Genomic DNA, 13,541 nt, shown 5'->3' on the forward strand with positions numbered 1-13,541 from the left:
TGTCAACTAGCTGGGTACCTAGTCATCACTTACTGAATTATTTCAGTGGGAATGATAGAATTTGAAAATCACTAGTTTTTCAACCTCCAATTAAATATTGATTCAGGTCAATATGATCAATGAATATTAAAATTGTAGGTGAATGAGTGTTGGGGAAACTGGTTATTCTTACAGTGGCAAGGTATCACCCTATAGACTGTACACCCTACAGCCTGTAGTATCACCCTACAGACTACTTGCTAACTGCTAATGGAAAAATATAAAAGCGAATAAGTAAATAAACATGAGTTCATACGGTATCTCAGACCCTCATCCAGCACCACAGCATTCCTTCTAGCCTTCTCCCCTGGTTTAGTTGTAATTTCTTTCCCTGAAAGTGAGAAACCTGGCTCTAATCATCTATGATGCATTGACTTATTTATTCAACCCTAGGATACATGTAGTTTCAGAACTGCTAACACATATCCTTGTGAGAAACATATTCATTCACTAGAGTACAGTGTTTATATAGCACTTTTGGGGCACAGAAATATCTTATCTGGTGCGTATTTTACACTTATAGCTCATCCCCTTAGGACCAGACACGTTTCAAGTGCTGAAGAGCCACATATGACCAGTGGCTGCCATATTGGCATGGATCTAAATTACCTCATGTGTAGCATCTGTTCCCTTTCCTCTGTGCTTCTACATGTTCCCCCCACCCCGCCCCCGGCTTTTGCTGCTTCTCATTTCCAATACAGAAAATTTCACCAGATTCTGTTTGATTCTAGGCCCTTGACTGGGAGAAATACACTGTCTTAGGTGTGCTTCTGGTGCATAAAGACATCTTCTTCTTTTTATTTTATTTTATTTTTTGAGATAGAGTCTCATTCTGTCACCTAGGCTGGAGTGCAGTGATGTGATCTTGGCTCACTGCAGCCTCCGCATCCCGGGTTCAAGTGATTCTGGTGCCTTAGCCTCCCAAGTAGCTGGGATTACAGGCGTGCACCACCATGCCCGGCTATGGCACACAAAGACATTCATGTGGCCAGTGGAGAGGGGAGACGCAATCCTGACACAGGGTTGGGGTTGGGGAACGTGGACAGGAAGCTGAACTCTATGCGCATGATGAACCACTTACAGAAGTCAGAGCCATGCGACAGTTGTGGCTCCTCAGTCACCTGGATCATGATCTCCATTCTCCTGTACCTGTCTTACCACTTTGCTGCAGCCACCTGCAAACTGCTGTTTGGACCCAGAGCCTACAATCATCAGCTGAGCTTGTGGGTCTGAGCCCCTGATCAAGCCTAGATACAGAGAAGTTCAGAGGCAATATAATAATTTTTAGTTTGGATTTTTTTTTTTTTTTCCTGAGATGGTGTCTCACTCCGTCACCCAGACTGGAGTGCAGTGGCATGATCTCAGCTCACTGCAACCTCCACCTCCCAGGTTCAAGTGATTCTTGTGCCTCAGCCACCCGAGTACCTGGGACTATAGGCACAGGCCACCATGCCTGGCTAATTTTTGTATTTTTAGTAGAGATGGTGTTTCACCATGTTGGCCAGGATGGTCTCGAACTCCTGACCTCAAGTGATCCATCTGCCTCAGCCTCCCAAAGTGCTGAGATTATAGGTGTGAGCCACTACACCTGGCCTGTTTTTTTTTTTTTTTTTTTTCTTTGAGATGGAGTCTCCCTCTGTTGCCCGGGCTGGAGTGCAGTGGTGTGATCTCAGCTCACTGCAACCTCTGCCTCCCAGGTTCAAGCAATTCTCCTGCCTCAGCCTCCTGAGTAGCCAGGATTACGGGTGCCCTTTGCTACACCCAGCTAATTTTTATATTTTTAGTAGAGACGGGGTTTCACTATGTTGGCCAGGCTGGTTTCCAACTCCTGACCTCAGGTGATCCGCCCGCCTCGGACTCCCAAAGTGCTGGGATTATAGGTGTGAGTGACCACGCCCGGCCCTATTTTGTTTTTTCATTAACTGTCTTGAAAGTGCACTTTAATGTTTTCAGAAAATAATACAGGTTCCCAAATGGGTGTAAAATTTGGAATTTATAATACATTTGTTCAGGAGGGATGAGTCATAAAGATTAATGTTTGAGTGAAGACCTTTTGTTTATCAATTTATATAATAAATGTTTCTTGAGTGCCTATTATGAACTGAGTGCCTATTATGAATTTATTGAATGCCTATTATGAATTATGAACACTGAATGTCTATTATGAATTATTGAATGCCATGATATGGCGTTTCTATTCATAATACTTTTGCTTTAAAAATGTACTGTCTTTTTTTTTTTTTTTTTTTTTGAGACAGAGTTTCACTCTTGTTGCCCAGGCTGGAGTGCAATGGCATGATCTCTGCTCACTGCATCCTCTGCCTCCTGGGTTCAAGCGATTCTCCTGCCTCAGCCTCCCGAATAGCTGGGACTACAGGCGTGTGCCACCATGCCCGGCTAATTTTGTATTTGTAGTAAAGGTGGGGTTTCACCATGTTGGCCAGGCTGGTTTTGAACTCCTGACCTTAGGTGATCCACCTACCTGAGCCTCCCAAAATGCTGGGATTATAGGTGTGAGCCACTGCGCCCAGCCAAAAATGTACTGTTTTTATATTACCAAACAAAGCCTTTTTGGTTTCGTTGTAATCACATTAATGTTAGCCATATAGTTGAGTTACATAAGCTCCATTTGTTGGCTAGCCTGGGACTCTAGCTAAATTTAAAGCATTGTGGCCAGGTGCGGTCATCTGAGGTCAGGAGTTCAAGACCAGCCTGCACAACATGGTGAAACCCCACCTCTACTAAAAATACAAAAATTAGCCCAGCGTGGTGGTGGGGTCCTGTAATCTCAGCTACTCAGGAGGCTGAGGTTAGAGAATCTCTTGAACCCAGGAGGTGGAGGTTGCAGTGAGCCAAGATTGCACTACTGCACTCCAGCCCAGGTGACAGAGTGGGACTCTGTCTCAAAAAAAAAAAAAAAAAAAAAAAAAGGCATTGCTTTTTCCAATAAAATGCCTTCCAATAAAGGCATTGCTTTTATTGGAAAATGCATTTCTGATTTTCAGGCAGCATGGACCATTAACTGAATTGAGAATTCCAAAATTTCCCCTCTGGATCTCAGTTTCACCATAATAAATTGAGGGAGTTGAACTCGATTGGTAATTCTCAACCCAATCACAGTGATGTCCTTTTTTTTTTTTTTTTTTTTTTTTTTTTTTTTTTTTTTTGAGATAGAGTCTCGCACTGTCACCTGGATTGGAGTGCAGTGGTGTGATCTCTGCTCACTGAACCCTCCGCCTCCCAGGTTCAAGCGATTCTTCTTGCCTCAGCCTCCCAAGTAGCTGGGATTACAGGTGTCCACCACCACACCTGGCAATTTTTTTTTGTATTTTTAGTAGAGACGGGGTTTACTATGTTGGCCAGGCTGGTCTCAAACTCCTGACCTCATGATCCACCCTCCTCGGCCTCCAAAGTGCTGGGATTACAGGCATAAGCCACCGCGCTCGGCCAATGTCCTCGTTTAATAACAAATAGTTTATAACTCTCCTTTTACTATTCTAAAATGATGCTAATAGGTAAGAGATAATGAAACTTGTCTATAATTGTCTTGTTTCAATAAACATCAATATAACATCTTAACTACAATATAAAGGAGAAACAAAAGGGAGGTAACTTTTAATAAAATATGTAATAGGTATATATTTCAGTCGTTGTCAGATGCTTGCACCCATGGGTATAATTATTGTAAATGTGGCAACACATGCATATAAAAATAGTATGCACGGCCGGGCGCGGTGGCTCACGCCTGTAATCCCAGCACTTTGGGAGGCCAAGGTGGGCGGATCACAAGGTCAGGAGATCGAGACCACCCTGGCTAACAGGGTGAAACCCCGTCTCTACTGAAAGCAGAAAAAATTAGCCAGGCAGGGTGGCGGGTGCCTGTATTCCCAGCTACTTGGGAGGCTGAGGCAGGAGAATGGTGTGAACTCGGGAGGTGGAGTTTGCAGTGAGCTGAGATCGTGCCACTGCACTCCAGCCTGGGCGACAGAGCAGACTTCATCTCCAAAAAAAAAAAAAAAAAAAAAAAAAATAGTATGCACTGGTGGCTTAAATACCACATAACTCTAAATGATGCCTGATTTTCTGAAATGATTAATTTTGGCAAAATTCCAAGCCAGACATAGTACCATTTTCCTTCAATTGACATGGTAGTTGTGTTCTTGGGAAAAAATATCAGCGAATATTGAAACCATGTAAAAATACTTTATCTGTAAAAGGGAGTTAGGGCTGGGTGCAGTGACTCATGCCTATAATCCCAGGACTTTGGGAGGCTAAGGTGAGGATTACTTGAGTCCAGGAGTTCAAGACCAGCCTGGGTAACAGAGTGACACCTTGTCTGTAAAAAAGGAAGGAAGGAAGGAAGGAAGGAAGGAAGGAAGGAAGGAAGGAAGGAAGGAAGGAAGGAAGGAAGGAAGGAAGGAAGGAAGGAAGGAAGGAAGGAAGGAAGGAAGGAAGGAAGGAAGGAAGGAAGGAAGGAAGGAAGGAAGGAAGGAAGGAAGGAAGGAAGGAAGGAAGGAAGGAAGGAAGGAAGGAAGGAAGGAAGGAAGGAAGGAAGGAAGGAAGGAAGGAAGGAAGGAAGGAAGGAAGGAAGGAAGGAAGGAAGGAAGGAAGGAAGGAAGGAAGGAAGGAAGGAAGGAAGGAAGGAAGGAAGGAAGGAAGGAAGGAAGGAAGGAAGGAAGGAAGGAAGGAAGGAAGGAAGGAAGGAAGGAAGGAAGGAAGGAAGGAAGGAAGGAAGGAAGGAAGGAAGGAAGGAAGGAAGGAAGGAAGGAAGGAAGGAAGGAAGGAAGGAAGGAAGGAAGGAAGGAAGGAAGGAAGGAAGGAAGGAAGGAAGGAAGGAAGGAAGGAAGGAAGGAAGGAAGGAAGGAAGGAAGGAAGGAAGGAAGGAAGGAAGGAAGGAAGGAAGGAAGGAAGGAAGGAAGGAAGGAAGGAAGGAAGGAAGGAAGGAAGGAAGGAAGGAAGGAAGGAAGGAAGGAAGGAAGGAAGGAAGGAAGGAAGGAAGGAAGGAAGGAAGGAAGGAAGGAAGGAAGGAAGGAAGGAAGGAAGGAAGGAAGGAAGGAAGGAAGGAAGGAAGGAAGGAAGGAAGGAAGGAAGGAAGGAAGGAAGGAAGGAAGGAAGGAAGGAAGGAAGGAAGGAAGGAAGGAAGGAAGGAAGGAAGGAAGGAAGGAAGGAAGGAAGGAAGGAAGGAAGGAAGGAAGGAAGGAAGGAAGGAAGGAAGGAAGGAAGGAAGGAAGGAAGGAAGGAAGGAAGGAAGGAAGGAAGGAAGGAAGGAAGGAAGGAAGGAAGGAAGGAAGGAAGGAAGGAAGGAAGGAAGGAAGGAAGGAAGGAAGGAAGGAAGGAAGGAAGGAAGGAAGGAAGGAAGGAAGGAAGGAAGGAAGGAAGGAAGGAAGGAAGGAAGGAAGGAAGGAAGGAAGGAAGGAAGGAAGGAAGGAAGGAAGGAAGGAAGGAAGGAAGGAAGGAAGGAAGGAAGGAAGGAAGGAAGGAAGGAAGGAAGGAAGGAAGGAAGGAAGGAAGGAAGGAAGGAAGGAAGGAAGGAAGGAAGGAAGGAAGGAAGGAAGGAAGGAAGGAAGGAAGGAAGGAAGGAAGGAAGGAAGGAAGGAAGGAAGGAAGGAAGGAAGGAAGGAAGGAAGGAAGGAAGGAAGGAAGGAAGGAAGGAAGGAAGGAAGGAAGGAAGGAAGGAAAAAATTAGCCGGGCGTGGTGGCACACAATCGTTTGAGCTTGGAGGGTCGAGGCTGCAGTGAGCAGTGATTGCACCACTGCACTCCAGCCTGGGCAACAGACAGAGGCCTTGTATTAAAATAAAATAAAATACAATAAAATAAAATAAAATAAAGTAAAATAAAGGTGTGGCTGAGTTAGAATCTAGGCTCAGGTAATCATACGCAGTTTTGCATCCACATGAAAGTTGAGTGGGGCATTTGAAAGAGTTGTAAGACACTGTACAGTTCTCAGTTCTCCATTGTGTGGGTCTCCCTGTGCCTTGCAGGACATCTCCGTTACTCAATACCAGCAGCGTCGCCGCACATTCTCATTCTGCCCCCTAGAGGGTGCTGCTCCTCTTGTTGAGAACAACTGGACTAGAAGATAGAATTGCCAGCCGGCTTCTGTTTTGAGTCCTTGCATGAATTTTTTTTTTTTTAATTTAAAATTTTATTTTATTTTTTAGACAGGGTCTCACTCTGTCGCCCAGGCTGGAGTGCAGTGTCGCGATCTCGGCTCACTGTAACTTCGACCTCCCAGGTTCACGCCATCCTCCCACCTCAGCCCCCCAAGTAGCTGGGAGCACAGGCGCGCGCCACCATGCCCCGCTAATTTTTGTATTTTTTGTAGAAACGGGGTTTCGCCATGTTTCCCAGGCTGGTCTCAAACCCCTGAACTCGAGCGATCCACCCACCTCAGCCTCCAAAAGTGCTGGGACTGCAGGCGTGAGCTACCGCGTCCGGCCCCTTCATGAATTTTTATTGAATGAGACCTATCATAGGGTACTGTGTCATGGATCAAGAAGTCTTGTATGTTTCTACATTTGCTTCTTGTGCCTCCATTATTACCAACGTTAGAGACCTGTTTACCTCATATGATTTTATGAGAATTGCTGTCTTATAAAAGATTTTGAAACTCTAGAATGTAAAGGTGCAGCATAATTCATACATTTTAAATGGGTTAAAAATAGTTTCTACCACTTAGTTATCTTTTCGTATTTGTCATTTCGTTCTCAAATATGCCTTATGATTTTTAAATAATTTTTTACTTTCCTAGGGAAGAGTAATATGTGTTGTGGTCTGTTATTTCCAGTAGATGGCAATGTTTGGTGCAAAAAAATGACTATATAGCAATTGCAGATTGCCCTGTCTCTCTTTGTACTTAAAATTCAAACTTCATACTGCATATTTGAAAGTACTGCTCTTTTTTTTTAATGACTTGATATGAATTAACTCAGTTAAACCAATGGATAGGCTGGTAAAGAGGTGCATGTAATTCAAATTGTCACAAAATAACTCACATTTTACTGTTGCAAAAATACTTTTTTAAAGAAGGAGTTCCTAGAAAAATGCAACGATATTTTAATAGATGGCTAAGTTCATTCGTGAAGTATTTACCTTTTGATTTATCAGTTCTATAAATTATTATTTTCTTATTTTTTAAAAAATAATTGATTTTGAAACAGTTTCAGACTTACCGAAGAATTGCCAGAACAGTACAAAGAATTCCAGTAGTCCCTTTAGCCAGATATCCCAACTGTTAACATTGTACCTCATTTGCTTCATTGTTCATTCTTCTGTGTGGGTGTGTATTATCATTAGTCTTTCTCTGAATCTTTTGAGAGCTAGAGGTTGTCTAATCACCCCTAAACACTCCAGAGGGTACTTCCTCAAAACGAGGTCTCTCTCCTACCAGCATACAACCCTCCAAATCAGGAATCAATACTGTCCAATCCACATCCATCCATGCGGATTTTGCCAGCTGGTCAACAGTGTTACTCTTTCCCTTTCTGGTTCACAGTCCTATCCAGGATTATGGTTTTGGTCTCCTGCAATCTAGACTAAGTTCGTTAGTCTTTCATACCCTTGAAATTTTTAAAGGGTACAGACATTACATTCTGTATGATGACTATCATCTTGAGTCTTAAGGATGTTTCCTCATGACCAGATGCCTGCATTCTTGGTAGGAATACATGAGGAGGCACATGATGCTAACCTGTCCCGTCACTGGTAGTGTTAACGATGGTCATGTGCTCATCAGGATTTACCTCAAATCTATTGTAGGATTAAAGCCCAATTTAAAAAAGCTTTTTTCATGTTTTTATTTGTTTATTTATTTATTTTTATTTAGGCTGGGTGCGGTGGCTCCCGCCTGTAATCCCAGCACTTTGGGAAGCTGAAGTGGGAGGATGGCTTGAGCCGGGAGTTCAAGACCAGTGCTGGCAACATGAAAATTATCTAAGAGTAGTGGTGGTGCATGGCTGTAGTCCCAGCTACTTGGGAGGCTGAGGTGGGAGGATCACTTGAGCCCGGGAAGTTGAGCCACTGCACTCCAGCCTGGGTGACAGAGCCAAGACCCTGTCACAAAAAAGAAAAATAAAAAGATAAAAAAAATTCGTAATAATTTTTTTCCAAATTTTTGTTTCTTTAATCTTTTTTTGGATTATTTTTCCTTCCTATAAAACTCATTTTAATTAAAATCTTTCATTTGGGTTTTTAGTTTTTTAAAAAAACAACATATAGTGACTTTCTTCATGTGCCCCAAACTTCATTTAAAAAAAAAAATCCAAAGATATTTCAAGCATAGCTTGGTCAATCTGTGCCTGTGTTTTTCTTTTGCTAAGATCATGCCATGGACTTGAGGGGTAATAACACTGCAATAATGGCTTAAGTATTTATTGGGGGTTATAATTTTTTTTTTTTTTCCTGAGACGGAGTTTCGCTCTTGTTGCCCAGGCTGGAGTGCAATGGCGCGATCTTGGCTCACCGCAACCTCTGCCTCCTGTGTTCAAGCTATTCTCCTGCCTCAGTCTCCTGAGTAGCTGGGATTGCAGGCATGCGCCACCATGCCTGGCTAATTTTGTACTTTTAGTAGAGACAGGGTTTCTCCATGTTGGTCAGGCTGGTCTTGAACTCCTGACCTCAGGTGATCCACCTGCCTTGGCCTCCCAAAGTGCTGGGATTACAGGCGTGAGCCACCGTGCGTGGCCGGGGATTATCATTTAAGATAATAATATTCCCTTCCTGTGTCCAAGTGATCTAATTGTTCAATTCCCACCTATGAGAGAGAACAGTACCCTAGAACATAAAGTATAATTTAAAAAAAGATAATAATATATTGGCAATATCTTAAAGCTCTTGACAAGTTGAATTTGATCACACATCAGCAGAAACAACTTCATTCATAATTGTGTTTTCTTATGTTTTTTTCAGTACTGAAAACTACAACATAAAAGAAAATCTTTTTTTTTCTTAAAACAGGGTCTCACTCTGCCCAGGCTGGAGTGCAGTGGCACAGTCACAGCTCACTGCAGCCACAAACTCCCTGGCTCAGGTGATCCTCCCAACTCAGCTTCATGGCTGGCTAGGACAATAGGCACTCACCACCAAAATACTTAACATACAAAAAATGTAAAATATAAGAAATGGGCAGGGCGTGGTAACTTGTGCCTGTAATCCCAGCACTTTGGGAGCCTGAGGTAGACAAATTGCTTGCGCCCAGGAATTTAAGACCAGCCATGGCAACATAGCGAGATCTCATCTCCACAAAAAAACTAAAAAATTAGCTGGACATTGTGGCACATACCTGTGGTCCCAGGTACTTGAGAGGCTGAGGTGGGAGGATCACTTGAGCCGCGAAGTTGAGGCTGCATCGAGCCGTGATTGTGCCACTGCACTCCAGCCTGGGTGACAGAGCAAGACTCTATCTCAAAACAACAACAACAACAACAACAACAAACCAAAAAACAACAACAACAAAAAACAAATGATGGGTTAAGTAGTTGAACAAGGTTTTATAATCAAACAAAATACCCTAATAACAAACCTATTTGCAGAGGGTGGAGTTGGTGGGTTGCAGTGAAGCAAGTTGTCTTTTAGTTGAATTTAAGTAATAATATCAATAACATTTGTATATTTGTATATGGTGAAGACTTCAAACCAAATAGAAAAGATATAAGTAAATTTCTCCCTTCCTTTACCCTCCAATTCCTACTCTCTCCATCTAACAGTATAAGCATTATTTTTTCTTATTTATCCTTCCAGAAAAATATTTGTACCTACGAGATATGTATATCATATCCTTGGGAAAAAGTGGAATCTTGCCACACATACTTTTCACCTTTCTTTTTTCACTTAATGCTATTTCATAGACATATTGTCACTTATAGATGTACATCGTTCTTTTTAATGGTTGCATATTATTTGCACGGATTACCATAGTTTATTCTCATTGTGGTGGGCATATTTGGTTGTTTCTAGGTTTTTAAATTTACAAACAAAGCTACAGTGACTCTCATTATATATACCTTTGTGTACCTTTGTAGATGGAAATATGATCAGGACAAAAGGGACAAAATGAAATGAAGTATGGGGTGGATTTAGGGTTACAGAAAAGTAGTAGCAAAGAGATGCTATTATTGGTGAAGAGTAGCAAGCTAAAATTATTTCCTCCTAGTCTCTTTTAAATTAGGTAGAATTTAAAAGAATATTAGGAATATTAGGAATATTAGGAAATGAATATTAGGACATGAAAATAAGAAGGCCAGGCACGGTGGCTCACACCTGTAATTCCAGCACTTAGGGAGGCTGAGGCAGGTGGATCACCTGAGGTCAGGAGTTTGAGACCAACCTGCCCAACATGGCTAGACCTCATTTCTACTAAAAATACAAAAATTAGCTGTGTGTGGCTCACATCTGTAATCCCAGCTACTCAGAAGGCTGAAGCAGGAGAATCACTTGAACCCAGGAGGCGGAGGCTGCAGTGAGCTGAGATGGTGTCACTGCACTCCATCTCAAAAAACAAAACAAAACAAAACAAAAACAAAAAACAAAAAAGAAAATTAAAAAATGTCAAAGTAGATCACATCATTCCATGAAGTTAGAAGTAAAGAAATGGAGAAAGTACACGCAGAATCGTTTTTCCATTGGTTTTAGGATTATAACCAGCAAAAACTCAACTAATGTTTGGTTATATGATTTTATATTCCCATTTTAGGAAAACAAAACTGTCAAGTGGGCTTCTAGGTGGGATTAGATTTTGGAGTCTGTGTCTCATACTAATATTCAGTGGTTTAGGTAAGTACTTAATGTAGCAAAAAGTAAGTAATTTTGAGGTAGAAATGTAAATACATATATTTAAATTAACGTATTTTGTTATCACAGATGATCTTGGGTTACATCTTTTTCCTTCTCTGTGACTGTAGTTTCCTCTCTCCTCTTCTCCCTTCCACTCCCCACATACACAGTGAAAAAAAAGATAAATGTGTTTTAAATATGTTAATGTTTATGCTGAAGGGAAAGAGCAACCTGAAATGTCATGGAGATACTATGTCTGCATGGAATGAATATTGGGGTGGGGAGTCAGTGAGATATGACTGTGGAAGTTGACACTGTGCAAGAGATGAAAAATAAAACGGAATGGAAGCTTTTGTTTGTGGGTTCAAAAAGTTCAGGCACAGTAGAGAGTTAGGAAAAATAGTAACCAGCTGGAGTAGAGGAAGGTAGGGATGTCATAAAAATCTGGGAAGGGATGAGAAAAGGGTGAAAGGATTTCTTATGACAAACCCACAACTTCAAGTGGCTGTGTAATCAAGGCAGATCATATAGAGGAGAGGATGGTATGGAAATGATGTCTGCTAGTGAAGGACCATTTACTCTTTTTAGTCCCTATTGTGATGCTGTGGTAGGCTCTGAGCTCAACAGTGAATAAGGCAGAGGAGGCTTCTGCTTGCCTGAAGGTACATTCTAGTGGACCCAGAGTGAAAGGACTTGATTCCTCAGGAATCTTCAACAGGATGAAACTACAGAGTTAGAAGTCCGTGACTATGGAAAGAGTCGTTTCACATGGGATGGACTCACTGAGGGATGGACCAACTGATAACATAATTAATGATTTGGGCTGTGATAAAGTGCTGAGAGTGGGAGTAGGATGTGAAGTTAGTAACTTAAGAGACTGAAAGAGAAGCTGATCAAAAAGAAATTAATTTGTCTGTATAGTATTTTATTCCTTGTTGTCTTTATATCCTGTAATAAAGCAATTATGGGTCAAAGGAGATTACAAAAGTAAAAATGAAAGTAAGGGCCCAGTGTGGTGGCTCGCACCTGTAATCCCAGGGCGTTGGGAGGCCGAGGTGGGAGAATCACTTAAGGTCAGTAGTTCAAGACTAGCCTGTGCGACATGGAGAGACCCTGTCTCTAAAAATAAAATAAAAATTAAAAATTAAAAAAGTGAAAGTAAGGAAAGTTGTGATACTATGAGCATGGTCTTCTGGAATGATGATTCTCCTTATACTCCCACTGACTTTAAAATGAAAATACCCTTCCTCTCCTTTCCTTATTCCTATTATTCCTCCTTCTCCTCCTCCTCCTCCTCTTTATCCTCTTGCTTCTTCCTATGGTAGCTTTTCCAGAGAGGCTTCCGTTTGGGCAACAGTTCCAATCCCATTTTGTCACCACCCAGAAATCTCCTCAGATACAATTTATTTAAATGGTTTCTCCAAAGGGGTTGTGAAAGTGAAGGGCCTCTAGATGGATTATGAGGGCTAATTTCTAGTAGTAGTAATGTAACAACAAATGTACTATATTTTAGTTTCTGTCATGACTTAATTTACTTACAACATTTAACAGACATTTAGACGTCAGTCTTCTTATTGGCATCTCACTAAAACAGTGCTGGACTTTGCATAGATTCTGGTGAAACGTTTTTGGGTGTGTATGGGTTTGGCTGGGGAGATGGAATGGCAGAAGGCATTGACTTTGCTTTGGGGATAGTTTTTAAGTTTGAGTTTTAGAAACAGTAAGAGCTGGTAGATATAGACAAGTGGTCCTTGGGATCTTTGCCCTGACGCTCATTGAGTAATAGAGTTAAAGACTATGGCCTTGATCCATTGGCTAAGAAGCCAGTCAGCCATTAGTTCAACCTGTGTCTCCTGAACTTAGGTTGTCAGTTCCATGCTCCCAAACTAAGTTTGTGTTACAGATCTTATTTACTTCTTCTTATTTCTCTTTGAGAAGGTACTCTTAAAGTTTTCTAAAAATAACCTTAAGAATAGTGTTGCTTTAAGTTCACTTAATATATTGATGCATTCAGTCACTGATCGAAATTTAACGTTAGAAAACTGATTGACATAATGATAATTTGAATGTCTTTCTTTTATATGTACATGCATTTTTTCTCAGTGCTCAATTAGGAAATTTTGAGATTTAACTTCTCTTTTTTTCTTTCTTAAATTTTCTACTATGGTAAATTCCTTTGTTGTTATTCTTTTCTTATCTGGAACGGTGGCTAACATCATATTAAGGATTTTCCATAAAGATATTATCAGATATAATAAGATGAATTCTCCCATAAGTAAAAATGCATATATTTGATTCAACAAATACTTAAGTGCCTATTCTGCCCGGTTTTCATCAATGTTATATTTCTACTTAGAGTATTGCACCTTGAATACAGCACATTTTTTATGCCTAGTGATTTTGTATGTTATACCAAATCAGAAAGTACAGAGTTGAGTAAATTTTTTTAAAAGAACAGGGAGATTTATTAGAGAGTTGTTTATTATCAACTTTTTGGTTATATCCTTTTTTATGTGTTTCTGAACTCTCAAAATATCATTATTAAAGATTTTCATTGATTGGAAGTATGAGATAACAATATCAAACATTGCAAAATACTATACTTTAGGTTATACTGTTTATACTGTTTTGACTCTTGTGACCACTTGTGTATCGGTCAATTTTTAATTGCTATTACATTGGTCAAGTTCCTTATGTAGGTTAAATCATTTTGCTTTCTTCATGAAAAG

The 13,541-nt window shown here is 41.0% G+C and overlaps 1 protein-coding gene across 15 annotated transcripts in view; it reads left to right on the forward strand.

The window, feature by feature from the left end:
* LOC102141840 (uncharacterized) overlaps window positions 1–13,541 on the forward strand; it is a 118,947-nt gene that overhangs the window by 48,187 nt on the left and 57,219 nt on the right. For 6 of the 15 annotated variants that reach the window (XR_012429918.1, XR_012429920.1, XR_012429922.1 and 3 more), the window contains one exon: window positions 10,733–10,812. The exons of the other annotated variants lie outside the window; for them this stretch is intronic. Coding sequence is in view for 3 of the 6 variants with exons in the window: in XM_065538626.1 (XP_065394698.1) it covers window positions 10,733–10,812 (80 nt within the window). In the remaining 3 variants the exon portion in view is untranslated. The remainder of the gene's footprint in view (window positions 1–10,732; window positions 10,813–13,541) is intronic. 15 annotated transcript variants of the gene reach the window in all.

The sequence above is a fragment of the Macaca fascicularis genome, chromosome X, assembly GCF_037993035.2.
Source record: "Macaca fascicularis isolate 582-1 chromosome X, T2T-MFA8v1.1".
Classification (NCBI taxonomy): domain Eukaryota; kingdom Metazoa; phylum Chordata; class Mammalia; order Primates; family Cercopithecidae; genus Macaca; species Macaca fascicularis.